This window comes from Emydura macquarii, unplaced genomic scaffold (assembly GCF_026122565.2).
Source record: "Emydura macquarii macquarii isolate MOO-44397 ecotype Brisbane River unplaced genomic scaffold, CSIRO-AGI_Emac_v2 contig_1027, whole genome shotgun sequence".
NCBI classification, from domain to species: Eukaryota; Metazoa; Chordata; order Testudines; family Chelidae; genus Emydura; species Emydura macquarii.
Window position 1 is genome coordinate 8,872,202 of NW_027131164.1, and position 25,513 is coordinate 8,897,714.

The 25,513-nt window shown below is 41.3% G+C and overlaps 1 protein-coding gene across 1 annotated transcript in view; it reads right to left on the minus strand.

The window, feature by feature from the left end:
- Positions 1-321: 321 nt before the first annotated feature.
- DDX1 (DEAD-box helicase 1) overlaps positions 322-25,513 on the minus strand; it is a 37,915-nt gene continuing 12,723 nt past the window's right edge. Inside the window, exons 12-26 of the mRNA XM_067544748.1 lie at positions 25,260-25,374; positions 24,481-24,619; positions 21,674-21,734; positions 19,741-19,839; positions 18,554-18,643; positions 17,114-17,302; positions 14,060-14,111; positions 5,559-5,705; positions 4,849-4,940; positions 4,054-4,126; positions 3,687-3,759; positions 3,547-3,589; positions 3,178-3,273; positions 1,294-1,414; positions 322-656 (exon numbers count right to left, since the gene is read on the minus strand). Of these exons, the coding sequence (XP_067400849.1) occupies positions 526-656; positions 1,294-1,414; positions 3,178-3,273; positions 3,547-3,589; positions 3,687-3,759; positions 4,054-4,126; positions 4,849-4,940; positions 5,559-5,705; positions 14,060-14,111; positions 17,114-17,302; positions 18,554-18,643; positions 19,741-19,839; positions 21,674-21,734; positions 24,481-24,619; positions 25,260-25,374 (1,521 nt within the window). The 3' untranslated portion in view covers positions 322-525. The remainder of the gene's footprint in view (positions 657-1,293; positions 1,415-3,177; positions 3,274-3,546; positions 3,590-3,686; positions 3,760-4,053; positions 4,127-4,848; positions 4,941-5,558; positions 5,706-14,059; positions 14,112-17,113; positions 17,303-18,553; positions 18,644-19,740; positions 19,840-21,673; positions 21,735-24,480; positions 24,620-25,259; positions 25,375-25,513) is intronic.

Here is a 25,513-nt window from a genome sequence, read left to right on the forward strand (position 1 = left end):
CGCTTTGTGAAAAGTCACAGTTGTTTGTTACAATATTCATTAAAAATACCTGTGTGGTTTTTTTTTTTTTTTTAAAGGACTAAAACACAAGTGAACAAAGTTTTTGTCCAGGTTGGCTACGTGACTGAAAACTGAATTTAGCCTGGCAAAATAGTACAAGGGTAAATCATCTTATATTTACTAGAAAGATTTGATACTTAAAATTCTCACTCAACTGGGTGAATTCAATTTGCACTTTTAGTAAGTCAAAACACTACGCAGCTAATGATTCTGAAAACACACTCACTAAAGGGTAAAAGAAAAATGTAAACACACTCAATATTAGATTAGTTCTCTTTTATTAGAGACACATTTATGACAGCTAAAACATGGACGTCTACATTCTTGAATAGTGTTGCTTGAGACACAAGAATGATATTTAGTTTTTAGAATTAACAGAAATGCTGTTGAATGGCAGCACAGGATTTTAGTATTTTCAATGCGGAGCTTTTTTATTATTCAAGTCTTGCCTAAAGTGTGGCACAATCAAAACATTCTGAACAGCTGGTTAGGAAGGTAGCCAAGATGTAAGAAAGATGTCTGAGCCTCCTTTTCAAGGGCAGCCAACTCTTGTACTGTAGGTGCCAAAATATCCACATGGCCTTTATAGGTTCCACCTGCCAAAAAACAACCACACTCTAAAGGACATGCTTGAAATAACTTGTCAGCAGTACTTATGTTCAGTTGCAATTGTTCAGAAAGTTAGCTGTTCCAGCCTTACTAACTTGCTACTGGCAAGCTTGCAGCCCACCACACACACAGTAAATCGTATCCATTACAGCTAGGCTAGAAACAAATTCTAATTATCTAGACAAAAACCAATAAAAAAATCCCTTCATAAATCAGAGTTTAGAAGGTCAGTTTATTTAACTGCATTTATGTGATGGTTAAACATGTGCTCACAGCCATATATAAACGCACACCCATGTTTGCAACTGCCTGAAAAGACCCCACATCCTTATGTGCATGAAGCCACATTTTTATATTTTGAAAAACAGGATCCTGTATTACCACACAGTGGGATGTTGTATTTGATGGCCTGCAGTGTATCACAGTCAGTCAAATATGGAGGGGGAGGTGAATTGAAAATAATCATGGATGCTTTGTTTAGTGACATGGGCTATTCTAAAAGGTTCAAGAAGTGGTTACATAAAATTAGAAGTTCTAGGACAGGGACCACTTTGTCAATTTATTATTAAGTCAGTCACTCTCTCCATTGTTTTTGCTAACAGACTGAACTAGTTAGTTGCTTACCGCCTGCAGCTCTTCTTTGTCCATATGTAACTTTCCCATCAAAGTCATCCAGTGGTACTTTTATATCTGGCTCAACTTGAGAAATAGTACAGTTCAGGTGCTCTTCAATCTCACCCAGCAACTAAGAAAATAAAAAATTAATTTAGTTTTTAAACAAGGATTCTTCTAATTCTGAGGAAGCAGATAGAATCACAGAAGTGTAGGGCTTGAAGGGAACTTAAGAGATCATCAGGTCTAAGTTAGTATGCATGTACTTGTGAGCCTTATTCTTTTCTGGGCAAACTGTTCTTGGATGTATGCTGCTCCTGTTGGAACCACTGAACATGGTCACTGAGTGAGAACAATATAATTCCATTTCCTCTTCCTGAGGCAGGATTAAGTATATCTAGACAATCTCTGACAGCTGATGTCTAACCTGTTCTTAGAAGACTCTAGTGACAGGGATTCTACAACCTTTCCAGGTAACCTGTTCTATTGCTTAACTATCCTTACAGTTAGAAAAAACTTTCTAATATCCAAACTAAATTTCCCTTGTTACAAACTAAGCCAATTAGTTCTTGTTCTTGTCTCAGTGGACATAGAGAACAACGGATCACTGTCCTCTTTATAACAAGCTTTTACATTATTTAAGAGACAGAAGTCTAAACCTCTGATTTTTGTTGTTTTCTGAACTCTCTCCAATTTGTACACATTTTTCTTAAACGGGATGCCCCAAAAAATGGACACGATACTTCAGCTGAGGGCCAACCAGTGGGGAGTAAAAGAAAATTACTACCTCCCATGTCTTATACATAACACTGCTGTTAATACAACCCAGAATAACCATAACTGTTACAAATTAAGGCCCCTTTGAGACAGACCCCTACATTCACATGGTGCCCCTACTGACTTTAATGGGGCCTACCCACACAGAGTAATTTGTAGCTGAGCCTAACTACGTATTTTATTACATACCAGGTATTTAAATATCTTTAGTTCACAAGTGCAAGTTGTCTTGAATTTTTAACAATTTCATATTTAATGTATCCAATTCAAAAATCTATACTTGTATAAAAAAGTGACATTTCTTAGTATTTTTAACACTACTTATATCACAGTAAATGAAAACTGACTGAATGATATAAAATGGCATTACAGAACTGATAACAGTTCACAGCACAGCATTAGGAAGGTGATAAAAATGCATTCAGAACCTGCATGCTATTCTGGATATGGAAGATGAGAGTAGAAGATTCCTGTCAACCTGTGCAATACCAGCATAATCAGCTGAACTTTAAGTTATCAAAATTTGATTGGGAATTATTGTTCAGAGGTGATATTACATTTCTTGAGATGAACATGCAAACTAACCTTCACTAGTTTATTTGAATAGACCATAAGAGTGACACATTCTGCTTTCTACCATATATTATAGTTTTTTTTTTTTTTTTTTAAATCAAGGACAGTTAAGACCTAATTAAACATTTACTAGCAATATCCTAGTACAATGGAGTCACCAGAGTTATTTTATCTGTGAAAACACTGGATGCAAGTCACTGTCCAAAAAGAGGACAGAAAAAAGTTCTTGGATATTTGTTTTTATAAACAGGGTAGTATAATAATCAAATGAATTTCAGAGTTTGTAAATTAAGCTGAAATACAATCATATTCCCAACCACCACAATTTTCACTTTAAATGAAAGTGTTTTTAAAGTCTTCAACTATGGTATTTTGAAAACAACATGATTTATGCTTCAACTAAACTAGACTAAAACGATAATGCACATTACTCTCAACCCTTGAGAAACTAGTATCAGCTATTGAGTTTTTTTTTTTTAATTGTTCTTTCCCCCTCTCGCAATAAAAAGGTGATTTTTTTTGAAGCAGCAGCAAATGAAAAGTTACCTGCATCTCATTGTACCATATGGTGCAACCTCCATCTTCCTTCAGCCTAGTATTATAGCAACCCTTTCCACGGCTACTACAAACATGATACCACACCTAGACAAGAAAGGTGAAAAATATGCCACACAAACAATTTAATATACTATATATTAATGCATTTATTATTTTCATTAAATACAGTGTAAGAATTACAATACTGAATTGCTGAAGTCTGATTTCAGTTAAAGATGCAAGTTGAAGATGCACTAAACCAAAAGTTAAGTACAACAAATCAATGTTTTCCAAAGCAAGAGATTAAATTAGATATCAGCCACAATATGTTACTCAAACTTTTGTTTTGCCCAGAACCTCTGCTTTTGGAGGAGTTACCTTCTCTTTTTCCGTTGCCACAAGGGAAATCGCCAGACCCATTCTGAAATGTTTAAAAAAAATGTATTTTAATAAATATTTCTAAACAGCATTTGAAGCATTAAACAAACCCAATAAACCTGATGAAGGTTCCAAAATACCTTTCAGCTCTGCCTACTCTCCCAATTCGATGAACATAGTTTTGCTTTTCATCAGGAAGAGTGACATTGATAACTGCATTAAAAAAAGAGAGAGAATGAACATTACTATATACAGGAGTACGAGACTTCATGGGGGAAGGGAAAAAAGGATGATATAGTTGGAGACTCTCATACATACACAAGAGATCCAAATTAAGGTATAATAAATGTATTTCCTAATATTTGAGTGCTTGATTTTGTAATCTTAACATTTTCTTAATGAAATTATATATTTGGTTTAAACAGTCTGCATATTCACATACTCAAGTAAATCCTTACAGAGTTCTATAGCTAGAAGACATGTGTTAATCATATTTAGACTTCTTACCATAAGGAACACCATGGATATCAATTCCTCTAGCAGCTACATCGGTGCAGATCAAGAATCTGACATCTCCTTTCTAAAGGAAAAATTCAATGTATAGTTAAACCCACCACAGATTTTAAAACAAAACAAAAACACACTTACTTCAAAGGGCCTTTCAATAGAGTGCCTTTTGAAAGTCAGGTTACTTATTTAGCCTAACTTAAAAGGAACCTAAAAAAACCTGGTTTTAGTTTTAGAAGACATATACACTGTCAGTTACGCTGACCTAATTACAGGAACAGTATGTCACAAGGGTTAGTGAATAATATACATCCTGAGCTTCTGGCTTGATGAACCATTTTAACGTGGATGCTCCTAAAACTGGAGGACTAGCCATAAACCTTAAAGCAAGGCTTATAGCAACAGACACCATATTAAGAGCCCTATCTCATGTCCTCAGGAGCAGACCATTTGCTTACATCAAGTAGTAATCATTCCAAATTCCATACTGCATTGTGCAGAACTTGTTTGTGCCTCTCTGGAACTGTAAGGAGCATTAAACGGAGACGTATTTGGAGAAGTAGCTGGGTGAAATGGCAGACACTTTGTATGCTGTTCTCTCAATCCAGATATTACAAAGCCATCTGGCATCCCAGCTGAGATACTTTACATCCTCATATGAAACCACTCTTATCCAGTAACTCTTGTTGCAGGTTTGGGAGTACTGCAGTTCCACATGAAATCTGCAGCCACAGGTAATCTTGGTTCAGATTTGTTTGGAGACTGAGAGAAGCACCTTAAAATAGTTTATATTACCTTAAATCTTTCCAAGTTTTGTTTTCTTTCATGAGGTTTTCTGTCACCATGTAGACAGACACATGAGAACTGATGGCCTTTCCTATCTGGGCCTGAAAAGTTAGTTAGGTTATTAATATCCTATTAAAACAACGAGAATACAATATACAAACATTAAATAATCACGCTGTCACAGCATACTACAATTGTATAGAAGTTTAAATATAAAACTTATGGGTGACGGTGTTCAGGTGACGTACAAACAAAGATGACCTCTGTGAGAAGAGAGGCTTTAAATATGTCAAGTAGAAGAAACAGGTCAATCATATCACAGTAAAGTATTATTTTGTTACAGAGCACTTTGTTTTAAACTACTATCTTTTTGGAAGGAATAAGTAACACATTGCAAGAAAATTTTATCACCGTTTAAGTACATTTTACAGTACATGATTCTCAGGTGCCAAGAGGACAAGAAAAGTTTGGTGACCACAGTATGCCACCAACCTAGGTCAGTAACTGGAAGTGAACTGTGATGTTACAGGTTTCAGAACATTTTATAATTAAAGACCTGAAAGTTTCTGAAAGAAGAACAAAAAACCATTTGATATAAACATCTTCAAGTGTCAGTATTTCTTTAAAGAGATAGAGCAGAAGTGAAAGACTATTTCAAGCCTGTACAGTCAATTTTTAAACAATAAAATGGATTAAATATGTTTTGAGAGAAGTAGTACCTCCTCCTTGTTGCATAAAGTGCTGCTCCATGTTATCACAGTCTATTTTAGTTCTGCAGAAAATAATTGCTTGATCCATCTTGTGTTCCTTGATTGCCCGAACAGCATACTCTCCCTTTAGTATTTTAATAGCTTCCGACCACATTTCTGAGTACAAGAAGAAATGTTTGTCACTCAAAGCATTTATAAATATGCTATTTTCTAAATTCATTACTAATACGGTTTTCTGAAGGCTGATATGAACACTTTGAACACGTCTCAGAAATTAGGTGCATTAGTATTGTGCGTAAGATGGGCCAGGTCTGCAGCACGCACTTTCTCCCGCCACAAAGAGTCCTCTTCCTCCAGCAAGAATTAAATACCTCTCAGATACACATGGGGAAGTTAACTTAAGCAGCTCTGAGAGAGGGTGTCTGCAGACTCGGGCAGTCATCCCTGTCTTGGTTATATATTCAGATTCAATTTTCAAGCTTTTCTTTGCAATCTTTAAATCATAGTAAAAAAGAAACTGTTACTAGCCTTCCATAACTGTTGTTCGAGATATGTTGCTCATGTCCATTCCAAATAAGTGTGCATGCTCTGTGTGCACAGTCTACTGGAAAGTTTTCCCCCAGAGTACCCGTGGGGTTGGCTGTGGAGCCCCTTGGAGTTGCGCCTCCATGGCGCTCTATATATATAGGGCTCTGCTGATCCTCCACTCCTCAGTTCCTTCTTGTTGGCAAATTCCGATCGTGGGGAAGGCAAGTGGGTCTTGGAATGGACATGAGCAACACACCTCAAAGAACAGTTATGGAAGGTTAGTAACTGTTTCTTCGTCTTTGAGTGCTTGTTCATGTCGATTCCAAGTAGGTGACTCCCAAGCCATACCACAGGAGGAGGAGTCAGAACTCAAAGTCCCATAGACTTCAGAACTGCTTTGCCGAAAGCAGCATTATTCCTGGCTTGCTGAATAATAGCATAGTGTGTTGTGAAAGTGTGAATCGAGGACCATGTTGCTGCCTTACAAATGTCCTGAATTGGCACCTGCACCAAGAATGCTGCAAAAGATGCTTGAGCTCTCATGGAATGGGCCATTATTGTCGGTGCAGGCACCTTTGCCAGGTCGTAACACTCCCTGATACAGGATGGGATCCAAGACAAGATCCGTTGAGACGAAACTGGCAGCCCCTTCATTCTGTCAGCTACTGCTACAAACAGCTGTGTCGTTTTCCTGAATTGTCTGGTCCTTTCAAAGTAGAAGGCTAAAGCCCTTCTGATATCTAATGAATGTAGCCTATGCTCCCTATTATTAGGGTGTGGTTTTGGGAAGAAAACCAGGAATAAAATGTCCCGATTCACATGGAAATGAGAGAACACCTTTGGCAAAAAAGCTGGATGAGGGTGAAGCTAGATCTTGTCCTTGAAGAAATTGTGTAAGGAGGCTCTGAAGTCAGCGCTCTGAGCTCGGATACCCTTCTTGCCGATGTTATCGCTACAAAAAAAGGCCACCTTCCAAAACAAGTAGAGAAATGAACAGGACACAAGGGGCTCAAATGGAGGGCTCGTTAGCCTTGAGAGGACAAGACTGATGTCCCATTGGGCCACCGGTGAGTGTGTTGGTGGGTACAGTCTGTCCAACCCTTTTAGGAACCGCGTAACCAAGGGGTTAGTGAAAACAGAGCGCCCAGACTCCCAAGGGTGTAATGCCGAAATAACTGCCAAATGAACCTTAATTGTTGATCCCGATAAGCCTGGTTGCTTTAGGTGAAGCAAATAGTCAAAGATTGATGGCCTCAAATGTAGGATACCTCTTTCTGCTGCCCACACAGAAAATCGTTTCCACTTTGCTAGATAGGTAGCCTTAGTGTAAGGTTTCCTACTACCAAAGAGGACCTCCCTGACCTGCTTTGAACATGTTAGGTCCATGGAGTTCAACCGTGGAGGTTCCATGCCGTGAGGTGTAGTGACTGGAGGTTGGGATGCCACAGGGTGCCTTGATCCTGGGTGATTAGGTCCAAGAGAAGAGGCAGAGTGATTGACATTTCCACAGAAAGATCGAGCAGCATCATGAACCAGTGCTAAACGAGGACAAGCCAAGGCTATTACAATTACTGCAGCTCTCCCCTGCAGGATCTTCACCAGTACCCTGTGGATGAGAGGGGTCGGATGGAAGCGTAGAACAGCTGGCCCGTCCACGGAATGAGAAAGGCCTCTGCGATGGACCATGGGCTGTGATTCTTGAAGGAGCAAAGCTCCTTCCCTGCACTTCTTGCTGAGCCCTGTGGCGAACAGGTCCGCCTGGGGAACATCCCACTGCTGGAAAATACTGCTTAACACATCTGGGCGAACTGACCACTCGTGAGTGAGGAAGGACCTACTGAGGTTGTCTGCCAATGCATTCTGGCACCCGGGTAGGTATAATACTACAAGGTGAATCGAACGAGAGAGGCAGAATTCCCACAGAATGAGGGCTTCCTGGCACAGGGGAGAGGAGTGAGCTTCACCCTGTTTGTTTATATAAGAAAAACATAGTTGTCATATTGTCTGTTAGGACCAATACCACCTTGTCCCTTAGATGGCCCTGAAAGGCTTGGCATGCCAGATGTACAGCCCTCAGCTCTCTTGCATTGATATGGAGCAGCAGTTCTAACTGGGTCCGTAGGCCTTGTGTCTTGAGATCCCCTAGAGGGGTCTCCTAGCCCACACCTGACGTGTCTGTCACCAGGCAACATAAGGATGGCTGGGGCGACAGGAAGGGAAGTCCGGCACACACCTGTTGAGGCTCGCACTACCAGTCCAGGGATATTAAGACCACGGGGAGCGGAGACACTATCTTGTCTATATGTCGTGGGCTGGGCAATACATCATGGCTAGCCAAGCCTGCAGTGGCCTCAGGATTAGCCTCACATGCTGGACCATGTAAGTGCACACCGCCATATGACCCAGCAGTTTTAGGCAGTTCCGGGCTATGGTGTGAGGATACCATTTTAAGTCCTGTATCATGCCTCACAGGGCCAGGAACCGAGCTTCGGGAAGCGATGCTTTAGCCTGTCCCAAGTCCAGCACTGCTCCAATGAACTCTATCCCCTGTCCTCTATCCCCTATCCAAAGCACAATTGGAGTTGCAGCTAGCAAGGGACGTGAAGGGGAACAAAAAGGGTTTCTACAGGCATGTTGCCAACAAGAGGAAGATTCGGGAAAGTGTAGGCCCCTTAAAGAAAGAGGGAGGCGACCTAGTGACGGAGGATGTGGAGAAAGCTGAGGTACTCAATGCCTTTTTTGCCTCTGTCTTCACAGACAAGATCAGCTCCCAGACTGCTGTACTGGGTGGCACAGAATGGGAAGGAGGCAAACATCCCGCAGTGCTGAAGGAACAGGTTCAAGACTATTTAGAAGGATTGGACATTCATAAGTCCATGGGGCCGGATGCAATGCACCCGAGGGTGCTGAGGGAGTTGGCTGAGGTGATTTCAGAGCCATTGGCTATTATCTTTGAAAGCTCGTGGCAAGAGGGGGAGGTCCCTGAGGACTGGAAAAAAGCAAATATAGTGCCCATCTTCAAAAAAGGGAGGAAAGAGGATCCGGGGAACTACAGACCGGTCAGCCTCACCTCAATCCCTGGAAAGATCATGGAGCAGGTCCTTAAGGAATCCATTTTAAGGCACTTGGAAGAGAGGAAGGTGATCAGGAACAGTCAACACGGATTCACCAAGGGAAAGTCATGCCTGACCAACCTGATTGCTTTCTATGATGAGGTGACTGGTTCTGTGGATGTGGGGAAGGCGGTGGATGTGATATACCTTGACTTTAGCAAAGCTTTTGATACGGTTTCTCACAGTATTCTTATCAGCAAGTTAAAGAAGTATGGGTTGGATGAATGGACTATAAAATGGATAGTGAACTGGCTAGAGCATAGGGCTCAACGAGTAGTGATCAATGGCTCCATGTCTAGCTGGCAACCGGTCACAAGCGGAGTCCCCCAGGGGTCGGTCCTGGGGCCGGTTTTGTTCAACATCTTTATTAATGATCTGGAGGATGGGGTAGATTGCACCCTCAGCAAGTTTGCAGACGACACTAAGCTGGGGGGAGTGGTAGATACCCTGGAGGGTAGGGATAGGATACAGAGTGACCTAAACAAACTGGAGGATTGGGCCAAAAGAAATCTAATGAGGTTCAACAAAGAAAAGTGCAGAGTCCTCCACTTAGGAAGAAAGAATCCCATGCACAGCTATAGACTGGGGACCGACGAGCTGGGCAGCAGCTCTGCAGAAAAGGACCTGGGGGTAACAGTGGATAAAAAGCTGGATATGAGTCAGCAGTGTGCCCTGGTTGTCAAGAAGGCCAATGGCATATTGGGCTGCATTAGAAGGGGCATTGCCAGCAGGTCACGGGAAGTGATTATTCCCCTCTATTCGGCATTGGTGAGGCCGCATTTAGAATATTGTGTCCAGTTTTGGGCCCCCCAATACAAAAAGGATGTGGACAAGTTGGAGAGAGTCCAGCGGAGGGCAACAAAAATGATTAGGGGGCTGGAGCACAGGACTTATGAGGAGAGGCTGAGGGAACTGGGCTTGTTTAGTCTGCAAAAGAGCAGAGTGAGGGGGATTTGATAGCGGCCTTTAACTACCTGAAAGGGGGTTCTAGGGAGGATGGGGCTAGGCTGTTCTCGGTAGTGGCAGATGACAGAACAAGGAGCAACGGTCTCAAGTTGCAGGGGGGGAGGTCTAGGTTGGACATTAGGAAAAAGCTTTTTACTAGGAGGGTGGTGAAGCACTGGAATGGGTTACCTAGGGAGGTGGTGGAATCTCCATCCTTAGAGGTTTTTAAGCTGCGGCTTGACAAAGCCCTGGTTGGGATGATATAGCAGAGGTTAGTCCTGCTTTGAGCAGGGGGTTGGACTAGATGACCTCCTGAGGTCCCTTCCAACTCTAATATTCTATGATTCTATGATTCTATGAGTGTTGACTTTTGCTCGCTGATCGAAAGACCCAGCTTGTCAAAGATGGCCCTTATCACCACAAGGTGCCTCTACCTGCGCCCTGGTGTGTCCCTTGACCAGCCAATCATCGCGGTAGGGAAACACCTGAATCCTGTCTCCTCAAGAAGGCCGTGATCACTGCTAGACATTTGGTGAACACACTGGGTGCTGCCGATAGACCAAAAGGCAGGACCGTGAATTGTAGATGCATCTGATTGACTACCAAATGGTGAAATCGCCTGTGTCTTGGCACAATGGCTATGTGAAAGTATTGGTCTTTCAAGTCGAGGGCAGCATACCAGTCTCCTGGATCCAGTGAGCGAATGAAGCCAGGGAGACCATGCAGAACCTCACCTTCACAAATCTGTTGAGGTTTTGCAGGTCAAGAATAGGACGAAGCCCTCCTTTGGCCTTCAGGATTAGGAAGCAATGGGAATAAAACCCTTTTCCCCTCAGATCGTGAGGGACCTCTTCCACTGCCCCATCTTTAGAAGTGCCTGCATCTCTTGAAAAAGCAGATGCTCATGAGAGGGGTCCCTGAAGAGGGCCGGGGATGGGATGGGAAAGGGACGGGAAAGAAAACTGGAGCGAAAATCCCCATTTTACCGTGCGTAAGGCCCACTGATCCGATGTGATCTGGGACCATGCATGGTAAAAATGGTATAAGTGGTTCAGAAACAAAGGGCGGGTGGGATCTGAGTCCAGAAATGGTGTGCCAACCTCGGGTGCACCCTCAAAAGTTTTTCTTTGGTCCTGAGGACTACTGCGACTGGCCCTGATTCTAGCTAGAGGAATGAGGGGTATTCCTCCTCTTGTTTCTACCCCTTCTACAGCTGTAGTCCTGTCTCAGCTGGTAGAAACAGGGCATGGCTTAAATGGCTTCCTTTGAGTTGCTGGTGTATGCAACACCAAGGATTTTAAAATGGCTCTCAAGTCCTTTAGACTCTGCAGCTTAGAGTCCGTCTGAGATGAGAACAAGGCCGGTCCCTCAAATGGAAGGTCATGAATAGTCGTTTGGACCTTCTGTGGGAGGCCAGAGGCCTGTAGCCAGAAGCGTCTCCTCATGGCCACTCCGGACAACATAGTGCACGCAAGCGCATCCAAAGCAGACTGGAGCAGTCTTTGAGATTGCCTTCCCCTCTTTGAGCATGACCGCGAACTCTGCCTTGGAGTCCGACTGTATCTCGTCTTTAAACTTGTCCATTGGTAACCAGGAGTTGTAGGCGTATCTACTAAGGATCGCTTGCTGATTCACGATCTGAAGTTGGAGCCCCCCGGTGGAGTACACCTGCCCAAAGAGCTCCAACTTTTTAGCATCCTTGGCCTTCGGTGTGGGCCCGTTGTATTTGCCTCTCTTCTTCATTTGCGATGGCCACTACCAACGACCCGGGTGTGGGGTATAAAAATGCTCATGCCCCTTAGATGACAGAAAGTATTTCCTCTCTACTCTCTTTGCAGTAGGAGGTAAGAGGGGCAGGGGTCTGCCACAAGGTCTTTGTGGTCTCTCTAATCATTTTTATTAGTGGGAGGGTGACCCTGGAGGGGTCCTCTGGGCCCAGTATGTCTACCATGGAGTCAGTCCCCTCCACCATCTCCTCCACTTGGAGGCCCATATTCTGTGCTACCCTGCGCAGTAGTTCTTGATGTGCCCTGCTGTTGTCCAGGGTGGAAGCTGGAGTAGCTCCCGCTACTGCCTCATCAGGGGATGAGGAAGAGGACACTAACAGGCACTACAGATTCCTGCCCCTTGGCGCCGGCTGAGTCACATGGTGCCGCCTTGTTCTCCACGATGCCAGGTTCCCGGGGCTTGTCCAGCTTGGTGCCTGGATCTGAGACGTCTCTGGTGTTTGGTGGGGTGCTCGCCAAGTGGGAAGGTCAGGGTCTGGATTCTGAAGTAAAGGAATACGACCTGCCTGACTGGGACCCCTTGGCCTGGTGGTATGCCCATGGGGTCCCGAATGGCCACTGTAGCAGCATCTGCCATTGGGGTGGCCATTGTGTTGAACGGGGGGGGGAGGGGGAGCGCAAGCTCCTCCGCCCTCTGCCTGCTCCGGTATTGGCTTCTCCTGGATGTAACGAGGAGAGCCTTTCACTGTGTGGGGACCACGGCTCTGTGGTGCCAGAGAGTGGTGCTGAGGGGGAATGGGACTTGGCCATCAATGCTGGTTTGCCCTTGGATGGTACTAAGGTCTTCTTCGATGCCAGGACTTGCACCCACTCTCGCCGAGGGTGGGCTGACGGGGCTGTTTCCTCAATCAGCTCCCTTGCTGCCTCAAAGGTTTCGGGATTGGAGGGGAGTTACAAATTCTCCTCCCTTATCTCCCTCTGCGGAGATGCCACAGGCGCTGGACTTGACGAACCCCTTCCCGGGACTGCAGTCAACGGTGCTGTACCTTGTGGGTTGGGGCTTAAGTGGCTTGGCACGGGTTGCCCTTTGCTCACATCCTTTGTGGCCAATATTGCTGTCAGTGAGCACTCCTTATCAGACGTCTTCGTCTTGTGCGGCATTAGTGAATGGGATCGGTGCTGCTGAGCTCTACGTGCCAGGGCCGTTGGTGCCAGGGAGGTATGTCGGTGCCACGGCTTCTTACCCGAGTCCTTTCTATGTGGCACCTCTCTCACCAATGCCGGAGCACTCCGCATTGAGGAAGATGTGCTGGGACCTCACTCCCCCAGAGCATCCATAGGCTGAAGAGCTGCATCCATCAGTAAAAATTTTAGTCTTTGGCTCCTCTCCTTCAGAGTCCTTGGATGGAAACTCCGACAGATCTTACAACGCTCCTGCTGGTATGACTCTCCCAGGCACTTAAGGCAGGAGAAGTGCGGGTCATCTCAAGGCATATGCTTCCTGCAGGACCCACATGACTTGAAGCCAGGCATGCCCTGACCCCGGGGTCAGGGAGGGGAGAAGGGGAACTACCCACTAATCGGAAGTACTATCCTAATCTATCCTAGAACAACTAATTCTTAAGTACTTGTAAATAGTTAAAGTAGTTAACAGAACAATCAAGGGGGAATTGCTTATAAGCAAGAGAAACTGGTTGTTTAAGCCATGGTCAGGGGTGGTAAGAAGGAACTGTGGAGTGGAGGGTTGGCAGAGCCCTATATAGAGTGCCATGGAGGCACGACTCCAGGGGGCTCCATAGCCGACCCTATGGGTATTTTGGGGGAAAACTTTCCGGCAGACTGTGCATGCGGCACGCACACACCTATTTGGAATTGACATGAGCAAGCACTCGAAGAAGAAACTTGAGTTTCTAGTCATCATTTGACTCAAGGAGCTAAGACATGACATACTTAGAGACCTGTGCAGATACAAAATTTGGATCTTCAGTTGCTCTGCAAACATGGTGAACAATACATTTGCATTAGCAGATGCAAAGCAGGTATTCGCAGATTTGCAGGACTTTAGCTATACCTTTGCATAGGGCCTGCTTCTTAATGCAGCCCAATTCTGACTCATGATATCTTCCAAAAAATACTATATTTCAAAGACCACTACTCTGACACCAAAAGTTTGAGACTTCAGGGTAAGTTTAGTTACCTGGACTGTTAACACCAGGTCTTGTATTATCTTTTGCATGTACCTCATCAGTCTAGAAAGGAAAAAAAAAAAAAATCAAGTAATTTCATTGCACCAACAGTTTGCCACTTGCATTATTAAGCACCAACAATCTACTTGGTGCTCTATGATACAATATAGTAAGACACAGCCACTGTTCCAAAGGCCTTGTCTAACATCAGTGAGCACCAAAGGTAAAGTTCTGGCTCCACTAGAGTCAGTGGGAGGACTGCTATCAACTTCCTCTTGATGCTGCTGCGAGCTGCAAGGAACTGAAGGTTGCAGCCAAAGTTTGGCCTGGAGCTGGAGTGGGAGTCAGCTGCACTCTGGAGGAATTTTAAAGGACTATAGCCTGTGCACCGATGTGGCCCAGGCTTTGCCTGTGGCTGCACTCCTGGATCCTGCCAGCACCTCTGGGAGTGCAAGGGGCAGGGGAGGAAGGGGCGCTGGCACCAAGCCCCTGCCACGGGCTGCCTCTGGATTGTGGCAAGCAATGCACAGAGCGGGGCGACCCCTGGGGAGAGGTGGCTTCGAGTTGGGGCTTGTAGTGCCAAGGCTGCAGGGCAGGCCCCTGCAGTTCAGCCCAAAGGCAAGAAACAGTAATAGGGCAGGAAGCTCCTTGCAAATCAGACAGTGCTGCCAGGTGCCACCTTTCCAGAGACCTCTCCCAGCCTCAGCTGAAAGACACTGACTGCAGGGTACTGTACCATAATGTTTTGTTCTGAGTTATGAACATTTCAGAGTTATGAACAATCTCCATTCCTGAGGTGTTCGTATCTGAGGTTCTACTGTACAATATATTTTGAGCAGGAGTTACAAATTTATCGGATATTCAGAAGTTAAAGATGTAGTAAAATAGTTCATACTGTAAAATAAATAAATAAATGTCAGTTTTCCTGTAGTTTTTGTTAATTGTCAAAAACAGCCGTGTTTATTTTTAAACCAGAACAAAACCCATAAGGAGAAAATACTCAGCTAGAAAAGTAAATCTCAAGTAGTGAAGGTACTGCAGGTTAGTTCATGTTGGTTACTAAAGCAACTGCCTTGAAAAGTGAATACTGAAAAAAAGTTACATTAATTCTAGCCCGGGGGGGGGGGGGGGGGGCGGGGAAGGAATCCCCACCCCCATTACCAGCTTCACAGGAGCAAAAGGAAGTTTATATTAGCATGACAAGTATTACTAATGCCAAGTATTTATTCTTATGGAGTTTGTATAAACCTATTCAAAGATTACATAAGCATGCTACTTATGGAGAAAATTGTAGGCAAAAGGGAAAATCCTTGTTCTTTAAAATGAATTTTTCCTAAAAAGCCATACAAGAAGTCAGTTTTCCTCAAGTTTTATATGAAGAAATAATGTAAACTTAGGGAATTACATTTAACAGCAAATTTCAGCTACATTTGCAAGTGCACAACTCCCTCTAGTGGTTAATTTAAGACCAGCCAAATTCTAGATCCTAACCAAAGACTATTAGCTATAGAAAGAATGAACTCAAATCTCAGTGAGTTTTTAAGTAACTAAGTACTTTACCCTCAACTCAAAAAGGATGAATTCTCATCAGTGATCTTAATTCAAACAAGCCAGCCTGGCTTCTCCATCTCATCTTGGAATGGTTTTGCAAAGAGGAAAATTTGCCTCTGGGTGAAAATGCTGGGGGTCTTTCTATCCCCCCTTGTGAGGTTTAGGATGGTCAGATGTTTTATCAGGGAAGATGAGTCTTTATAAAACTTCAAATCCAACTCTGGGTAAGGAAATAGCTTTCTATTCCTCAGGTTAATGAATAACTGTGGGCAGGAGCATTCTGAAGCATGAAGGTAAATGTCAAGGAAGATGTTTGCTTTCTTGCTAAAGAAACATGAAGACCTCCTCTGAGCAGGTTGCCTCCTCCAGCACAAATAAATGCCAGCAGATCTAAGAAAGTGCAGGCTCCCCAGTTCAAGCCCTCGACTGGATGACAGACTGGACAAACAAAAGCTACTGAGAACTTCAGGCAGTGTAGATGGAAAATAGTGTTCCTGGGCTCCTGTTCTGAGTCTGTAAGGTCACAGAGTCATCACTGCCTATGGCTTTATTTTGTTTAACTAGCAAGGAATAAGGTCAGTAGAGTCCACAATTTACAGAAGGAACACCTAGTCCTAATTCTATGCTGCAGTGGAGCTGGATTGCACCAGAACAGCATAAAGCTACTTTTGCTGAATGGAAGATATCATTTTGTTCTCAAAATGGCATCCTCCGCACAGCGTGCACGTGAGCGAGGTCATGCTGGCAGAGGTGTTCCGGTGGTTACCAATTCAGGACCACACTCTTGTCCTTACTTGAGATTTAAGTCTTAAGTATTAAAATTCCATCAAATGTGTAGTTAGATTTTTCTTTAAACTTTAAAGAGCAAGAAATTTCATCTATCAGCTTCATTTAGCCAGAAAAAACTGGTCCACCTGAAACAGAAGCAGCCAAAATTGACATCACAATTTCCGATCTTCATCTGTAAAGCCCATTAGAGTGGTTTGATTTGATAAAGGCACAGATGACCACAGCAAGGTCTACATTAGAAAGCTTGTTTGTAGACTCCTGACCAGATGAAAGATAATATAGGCCACAATGTCTGGGGCTATGGAACATTACGGCAAAAATCAACTATACGCTTTCACTTGATAATGCAGAAGTTAACTCTAAATACTTTCCTTTGTCAGCAAACTTTAATGATACTACAGTCTTATCAAGATTGAGTTGCAATCAGGTCTCTTTCATCCAGATTTCTATTTGAGTCAGGCACTGCGAATGCAATCTTCTTGCAGAATGTGTGTTTTGAGATCTTCAACATTATGCTGACAACATGGGCTTAACATTACAGTCAATACGCCAAATTCTATATTCAAACACGTGCTGCTTCGAGCTTTGAACAGGCTACAGTGGGAGTTAGCCCCAAATGATTAAGTTCAGGTTGTACAAGTTTAAAATCACTGTGTGTAAACTGAAAGCAAAATTGTTGTCTTTTAAATTAAGTTTCATCCATCTTGGTCTAATAAACCACTTACTCTGATATGATTCTTGACAAGCCTTTCCCACAGTTTGTCGTTTTTGGGATTCACAGGAACAACAACATGGTGCACAGTTTCTGGGACAGAATCCTCTCCTTTTAAGTCAACCCAGGTGGGGAAATGCATGATCTTCTCAGACAGTTTCTTCACATCAAAAGAATGTAGAGTTGCAGAACACACGATAACCTTATAAAAAAAAAAAAAAAAAAAAAAAAAAAAGAAAACCCACTTTAGGGCAGGAAGCTTTACCGAAGCCACAAACTCCATCGGAGTTGACTAACTGGGCAAGAGTTTAGGTAGAGTGTAAAATCTGGAAGGGTCTTGTGTATTGGTGGTATCATGTAGAGAACTTTTTACCTCCCTACTTCTGACCCTATAGAGACTGATGGAAGCCACCCATATGAAGATCTTTTTCAACCAAAACAAATAATCACTCCATTTTTCTCTAAAATCAGCTATCAAGCCATTCGTGTAAAGGAAAATGGCATTATCGGCAACTGAAGGGGAGGCAACACATGGAGCAGAAATCAATTATATAACAATTCTTCATATATCTATATATATATATATATATCTATATATCATAACAGGCACTTTACAATTTAACAGATTTCTAAATAAGAGCCCTAAAAAACCCATGTTTGTGTGTTCCAAGTATATTTTTTATATTAAAATGCCTACAGTAATACTGCAGATTATGAAAATTGTTTTATCACCACTCAGTATTTGAATTATACCTAGAACCAAATAGCTGACTGTAGTTCTAGTAAAAAGAAGAGTCATGCACTTTTTTTTTTTTTTTTTAATAATGAGAAATTACACACCTTTTGATGGCATTCTATGCAGTTTCTAGATACAAATGTTTTCTTTTCAAATTGAAAGAAAGTTGTATTTTAAGTGTATATTACACGTTGGTTTATGTTTATATTCTATGTTGTGCTTCACTTTTTTCAGTACAGTTCAAAACTAGCATCTTAAAACTAGTCAAGATAAGCAAGCATTTCAGCCCAACAATGAAAGCCATATAGGACCAGCAGATTAAACCCAGAAGTAGATTTTGTAAACATTAATAAGGAGAAATAGCACAAAACTGCTGGCTTTCTAAATAAAATCTTATTATATCTTTAATTATGAGGCAGTCATCTATAAAAACTATTGTTAGAAAAATACAGAAGTAGGTAACCACTTATGGCAGAAAGTAGATTCAGAGAGTTTTAGGCTAGTATATAACAAGCCATTAAGTTGTACCCAGTAATCCCCATGTTGAGCCCAATAACTTGTGAACAAATGTTGAAACAAATAAGAGACAAAGGGATGAACACAAAGTATTAACTGCCTCATAACAGGAAAGTGCACCATACTGATAAACTTACATTCCAGACAGCAGCCTGTAACATGTTAAAATGATTGCTGATTACAATAGACAGTGTGTTATACCTGCAGTCTTTTTCCATCGGAAGTTATCTGAGGAATCTGACCATGGATTCTGTTTATGAAGTCTGAATAACCTTGGAGAAGAAGGCCATCCTACATTGGGAATCAAAAAGAGAAGCTACATCATCTATTGTCAATCTACACAAACAAATCTAGACTAACAAATATTAGGACACAGACTTTGATGCTCTTTTTAAAACTTCTCGTCTGACTAGATGAGCTAGTCTGGCTGGGACCTCATTACCAAAAGGGAAAAATCCAATTAATTTAAAGTGGATTCTGAATAAAATGGAAGTGGGTGGACAGAACACACCCTCCAGACCAGCTGCTGCACTTTTTAAAGTTTACACTACACAAAAACTGAATTAGGAACACTGAAACAGCACCAATTTAGCTTTCTAAGCAGAACTGAAGTTCAGAACAGCCCACACAATTCCAAAGAGCTGATGAAACCAGGCTTTGGAGGAAAAAATGAGTAGGAAAAAACTAGTTTACTTTTATCAATACCTAAAACCCCCCTCCAAAAAAAGTCCATCCTTATTTCCTTCAAATCACCCAAATTAGTGTCAAAGTTAGCTTTAAAAGATGAAACAACACAGAGAAGTCAGAAGTGTGATGCTTATGACTGCAGTATTTTGAAAGTTGGAAAAATACCTATTTTACTATAGTACTTTTTTTTTTTATATTTGGCATTAAATCATATCATCACATCAAATCTGGTGATACCAGTTTCTATCCCAGGGATTTGTACATCTACACATCTTTGTACAACCTTTGAGGCTGCTACTTCTCGGCAAGATTTTTTGGCTTGCGAGCTGCCTCTGCTGCTGCCTACTACAAGGTGAAATGATTTTTTTGAGAGAAGCCATTTAAGTTTTTCTGAAGGTAAAGCTTTCTGAAAACCTTGTGATCACTCATGGCCTCCCCACTGCAGGGAGAAGACTGACTCAGTCCATGCTTTAGATGCAATGCAAATGCAAGCATTCAGCATGCTGCATTAACAAACACTAACCAGGATAGTTAACGCTGAGCTGTCACGAATGCATTTAAATATGTAATTGTTTTATCTCTAAGGCAATGAAAACTTCACCTGACTTCTAACAGGAAATCAGATTGCCACAGATAAGTTTTGTTCTTACAAACAATGCCACAATACCTAAAACTAAATATTAGTTATTTTTTCTACTTACAGCTTCATCAAGAACCAGGAATCTAACTTGAGATAAGTTAAGCTTTCCAGTTGACACCAAGTCATCCAGTCTTCCGGGGGTTCCCACAACTATATCCACCTATGAAATATAAAAGGTTTTCTAAGTACATTTAGCAAGTCAAATTTTAATGTGAACACTAAAAACTTAGGAAATTCCAAGCAGAGCTGAGTGTCACGATTAATTAAAGGTTGCACAGAGCCTGAAATTGAACCCAAGAATGTTTCTACACTTCAGTCTCTATACTCCTGTCATCAGCAAGTATCTATGAAACCCATTCATAAAACGTGCATCTCATCCCCCCTCTAGGGCTGATCCACAGAAGATAACAGCCTACTTCTGCTACCAGTTCCTCCATTAGCTTAAGTGGCAGAGGTCTGCTGTGACCTCTAAGGGTTCAAACACACTATTTATAACCGAAATTGGGGCTTCATACGTTAGAAATTCTGTTTTTTCATTTTTTATTTTAAAAAGGTTGCCAAGTCAAGTACCCAAATGTCAGGAAAAGCCAGAATTAAGGCTGTCTGTGCAACCTTATTTGGCTCCCGGTATGTATGCATTATATGATACAGTATTTAATTACATGATCCCATACTATTTTTTCCACAGAACCTTTGCCTTGTTAAGTGAGTAGGATAGACAGGGTTCTGGGGATGAATTAAGGTTCAGTAGTTATCTCTAGGCACAAAGTCAAATGTACTCCAATGCATTTTACAAATTCACATGGATTTGTTTCACCCATCAAGAAGTGCAGTCACTTCTGAGGTCAAACAGTAGCAGATTAACACAGACACTAAACAAAAGCTTAAGACTGAAAAATTAACAACAGACTGCAGGGAACATTTAGGTCAACAAAATGTTAAAATTCTAATTTATAAATCGCGTGTTTGAAGAGGTAAAAGGACAATTTTCTCTAAATAATATATAAAGCAGTAGAGCATAGTAAAGATTAGGATTTCATTAGGACACTCTTATGCTAACAAAGTGCTATAGGACCATTCATTATTATATGTGCTTAGGACCTTTGTTTTTACATCTGATCTGAAAGATGGTACTTTCAGCAGTGCAATGTTTAACTGGAGCTCAGAATGTGACCCAATTCAGAAAGATCATTTCCTTCAGTACCTGGATTTTCCTTGAATGTCTCACATACAAGAATGATGCTGTTTAGCTTAGGAGACCTGATAGAAGTATGACTGGATGTGTACAATTCTGTCTTGGTCTATGAATTATCTTACTCATAAATGCATCTGGTTTTCTTACAGAACATAAGGTTTATATTTCCCCTGCCTTAGGTTTAATTCTGCGAGTTTCCAGATACACAATACAGCCTCTCCAAGTTTTACAGGTCCATGTCTCTCAATGCCCAAAGCAAAATGCTATTTAGTGTTACAGTAAGCCATCACCACCTCCGTCTACATAGGTAATATTGTTATTGTAGGACAGCAAAGCTTATCTAATGAAACCCTCCTGCATGTCTCCTTCAAAAGGGGGCAGGGGGCTGGAACAGGAAAGGAGATAACAAATTAGGATTTTTTTTGGTGAAAAACAATAGGTGCGGTTTTTAAACTAATCCAGAGACAGAACACAATTCCTGAAAAGCAGAACATATTGAGAATATTGGGTACACAGCTACAATTCTGAATTTTCTTAGGGTTTTGGAGAGAACTTTTTTTTCAGAACCAAATGACCAAAAATTAACAGGTTTAATACAAATTAAAAACTGTGCGCCTTACATGACTTAATTTGATCACTTTGTCTGAAGGGAAAAAAATGCTAGAATACTATTGTGGTTGGGCAACATACCACTCATTTCATTTGATCAGACTTTTAAAAACTACATGAAGTGCAACACTGTCAAGGAATCTGGGCTGTAGAACACCTCCATTTTAAGTTAGTGATAAGAAAAACTTACACCGTTTTCCAGAACAGAAAGCTGATCTCTTGCAGCAACACCACCAATAATTAGGAGTTCCCTAAAAGAGAATTGTGGAAATTGAGCTTTTGAAACTTTTATATTTGTAGGTTATAGACACATCTTACTCTCCAGACTGTAGACCACTGCATATCCTACAGAGTAACTAACCAGCTAGTTTGGCATTCCATACTCCATTATCTGTATGCATCTCACACTAGATGACTGTTTTTAAGGAGATTGAACAGAGCTCTTCTTCAGCTATGTGTAAGCTCTAAAGCGCCTCTCTCTCTCTCTCTCTCACCCACCCACCAACAGAAGTTGGTCCATCAAAAGATATTACATGACCCGCCTTGCCTCTTTAGTATCTTGGGACCAACAGAGCTACAAAACAGCATATGTTTGGAGACGGACAGTTTAAAACAAGTTAGTATGTTTGTTAAGCATAAAAATTAATAGAATTGGGCAAAGTTGTGCCCTACAATACATATGCACCAATTTAAGGCTGGGATTAGATTCATTTGTTGAATTCAAGGAGCACTAATTTGTGACAGTAGCAAAATGTTTGAAAAAATGTGAAATTCAAGAGTGACAAATAAGGTGTATAAGGCTAACTCATTAAAGAGCTTTTATGGCACGTTAAACTACGTTCTCAGAAGTTAGGAAACAAATGCATCATTATAAATGCAGCGAGCTATACCAATCAAATGTTATAGCTCTACAATTTAGTTTCCTTTATTAAATGTAGTCCTGAGTTTTCTAATGTTTCGTCATTTGATCAAAATATTTTGTAGGCAAAAACTACACTTAAAAAAAAAAAAAACCCACACAACAAGCATCCATATACAAGCTATGTGTCTTGTGCTCTGATCTTACTAGAGCAAAAGAAACGTAGGCCTATTGTACAAGTTCATTTATAAGAAGAATACAAAATCCTGAGAAAGCAAAACAAAGAGCTATTAATTGATGACAATTGGTAAGGCAGAGTAATTAATGCCTATTTTGTTTTAGTCTTCACTGATAGTTACTCAGCATAATTAATATTAACAACAAGGGGGAAGGAACACAAAAATAAGGAAAGAACAGGTCAAAAAACATTTAGGTAAGTTATAAATATATTCAAGTTGGTAAAACCTGATGAAATTCATGCTAGGGTACTTAAGGAACTAGCTGAAAATCTTGGAACTGATAGCCATTATCTTTGAGATCTCATCAACAACTTGTGAGGTTCCAGAGGATTGGAAAAGGGCATGCATAGCACCTATCTTTCAGAAGGGGGACAAAGAGGACCCAGGAAATTACAGACCGGTCAGCCTAACTTTGATACCTGCAAAGATATTGGAACAAATTATTCAACAATTAATTTGTAAGCACCTGGACGATCATGGCTTATAAAGAATAGGCAGCATGGATTTATTGGAAACAGATCATGCCAAACCAATCCTTCTCTGACACGGTCTACTGAATGACAGGGGGACTGGGGAGAAGAAGGACCAGTAGATGTGAAACATCTTGATTTTAGTATGGCTTTTTATACAGTTCCACATGACATTCTCATAAGTGAACTAAGGAAATGTGGTCTAGATAAATTACTATAAAAAGTGGGTGCACAACTGATTGAAAGATGGTACTCAAAGAGTAGTTATCAATGTTTTGCTGTCAAACTGGGTGGATGTATCTAGTGGGGTTCCACAAGGGTAAGTCTAAGTCTATTCAATATTTTTCTTAATGTTTTGGATAACAGAGTGGAGGGTATGCTTATAAAATCTGCGGAAGACATTAGCTGGCAGGGGTTGCAAACACTTTGTAGGACAGGATTAGAATTCAAAACAACCTTGACAAACTGGGGAATTGGTCTGAATTCAACAAGTACAAATACTTAGGGGGAAAAATAATCAAATGCACAACTACTAAATGGGGAATAACTGGCTAGGTGGTGGTAATATTGAAAAGGATCTGGGGGACAGTGTGGACGGCCAACTGAATGAGTCAACAATGTGATGCATCTGTGAAAATGTCTCTTATTCTGGGGTGTATTCATAGGAGTGTCATATGTAAAACATGGGAAGTAGTTGTCCTGCTCCATTTGGCATTGGTGAGGCCTCAGCTGGAGTACTGTGTCCAATTCTGGGTGCCCCCCTTCAGGAGAGAGGGGGACAAATTGGATGGCAACAAAACTGACTGATAAAAAAAAAGTGTTATCCGTGTCCACTGAAGGTAGGAAAAGAAACAATTGGCTTAAACTGCAACATGGGAAATTTAGGTTAGATACTAGGAAAAAATTCTAAACTATAAGTGTAATTAAGTACTGGAATAGGTTACCTACAGGTTGTGGAATATCCATCATTGGCGTTTTTTAAAAACAGGTTGACAAACATATCAGGGATGGTCTCTAGGTATACTTGGTCCTGCCTCAGAGCAGAAGGTTGGACTTGACCTCTCGAAGTCCCTTCTAGCCCTACATTTCTATGATTCTGTGATTACTAGTTTTCTTTTTTCAAACTTAAGGGACAATTACAGAAACATTTGATAACCTGAGGTAATACCCCAAACACACACATCCGGTAGAGATGGCCTAAACAAAAAAATCAACTGTCTGATGATCTAGCCTTGACACTGCAACTATCCCTCTAATTTCCTCTCCACAATCTGCCTCAGTCTCCATCTGCTTCATCTTGTGGGCATATGAATCTTAAGGCTGACCCTGAAATCATACAACCCATTTGGATAGTTATGACATCATCCATAGAGATCAGAAGTAACTGGAATGTCATCTGGATTGCAGATAACATTTGAAGAGATATTACCTTAATTTAGGATTATCAACATATTTTTTGAACTGTTTTACGTTGTTCAAAGTTTGTTCTGCTAACTCTCTGGATGGTTCCACAATTAATGCTTTTGGAGCATTAGGAAGGTTCTTTGTTTGAGCCACTTGTGCATTTCCTAAAGAAGAACACATTTGCAGTTGAGAGAAGTTAAATTTCACATCTTTAAATTCATTGTTGGAAATAATTTTCCAGATTTCCCAGTTTAAAAAACAATCTTGAGAATGCATCTTTTAAAGGAGTTATTTACTACATTTAAAAAAAAAAAATCATTGCTATAGTTGCTACAAACGAATAATATTTCTGGCTAGAGATCTTCACCTCCTGATATACATTTTGAACTCAAAAGTAATTTTCCCCACTTAAAAGCAAAATCAGATCATGACAAATATCCATATTACTCATCCAGCATGAACCATTCACTGGTCATTCTTAAAGGGAAACTTGCTAATTCTTGATGTGGGCGTCCTTTTAAAATTAAGTTGAATTCCCTTAAGTTAGCTGAAAAATGCCAACTCCTATTTAGCCTATGCATATCCAACTTCACCTAAAGTATTAGGCTGTACAGAGTTAAGACAGGGTGAGATTTGCAAAAGTTTTCAGTGTTAACCTAATTCTGCTCCAACTAAAGTTAATGATCAAGCTTCAAGTGTCTTTAATAGGTGCAATTAAGGCCAATTCAAAGCCAGTCTGAAAAATCTCACTTAGTCTCCATGCTATCTGTGATGATTTCTATTACTAATCCCTCCAAAACATACCTGTGTGCTGCGATTTCACAACATTACCATCAGGAGCTTTGCAAAGAGCAATAAAGCCATCCTTTGGTGGAAACTTAAAGTCTTCTTCACCAAAATTGAATTTCAATTCAGCATTCTGAAGTTAAAAAAAAAAGTTAAACATTTTTGTGAAACAGTGTTGAGACAGACAGTATTCAGGGGTGACCAAACTTATCGACGCCACCCCCTGCAGGGCGGAATCCTCTAGCCCCACCATCCTGCCTCAGGGAAAAAGC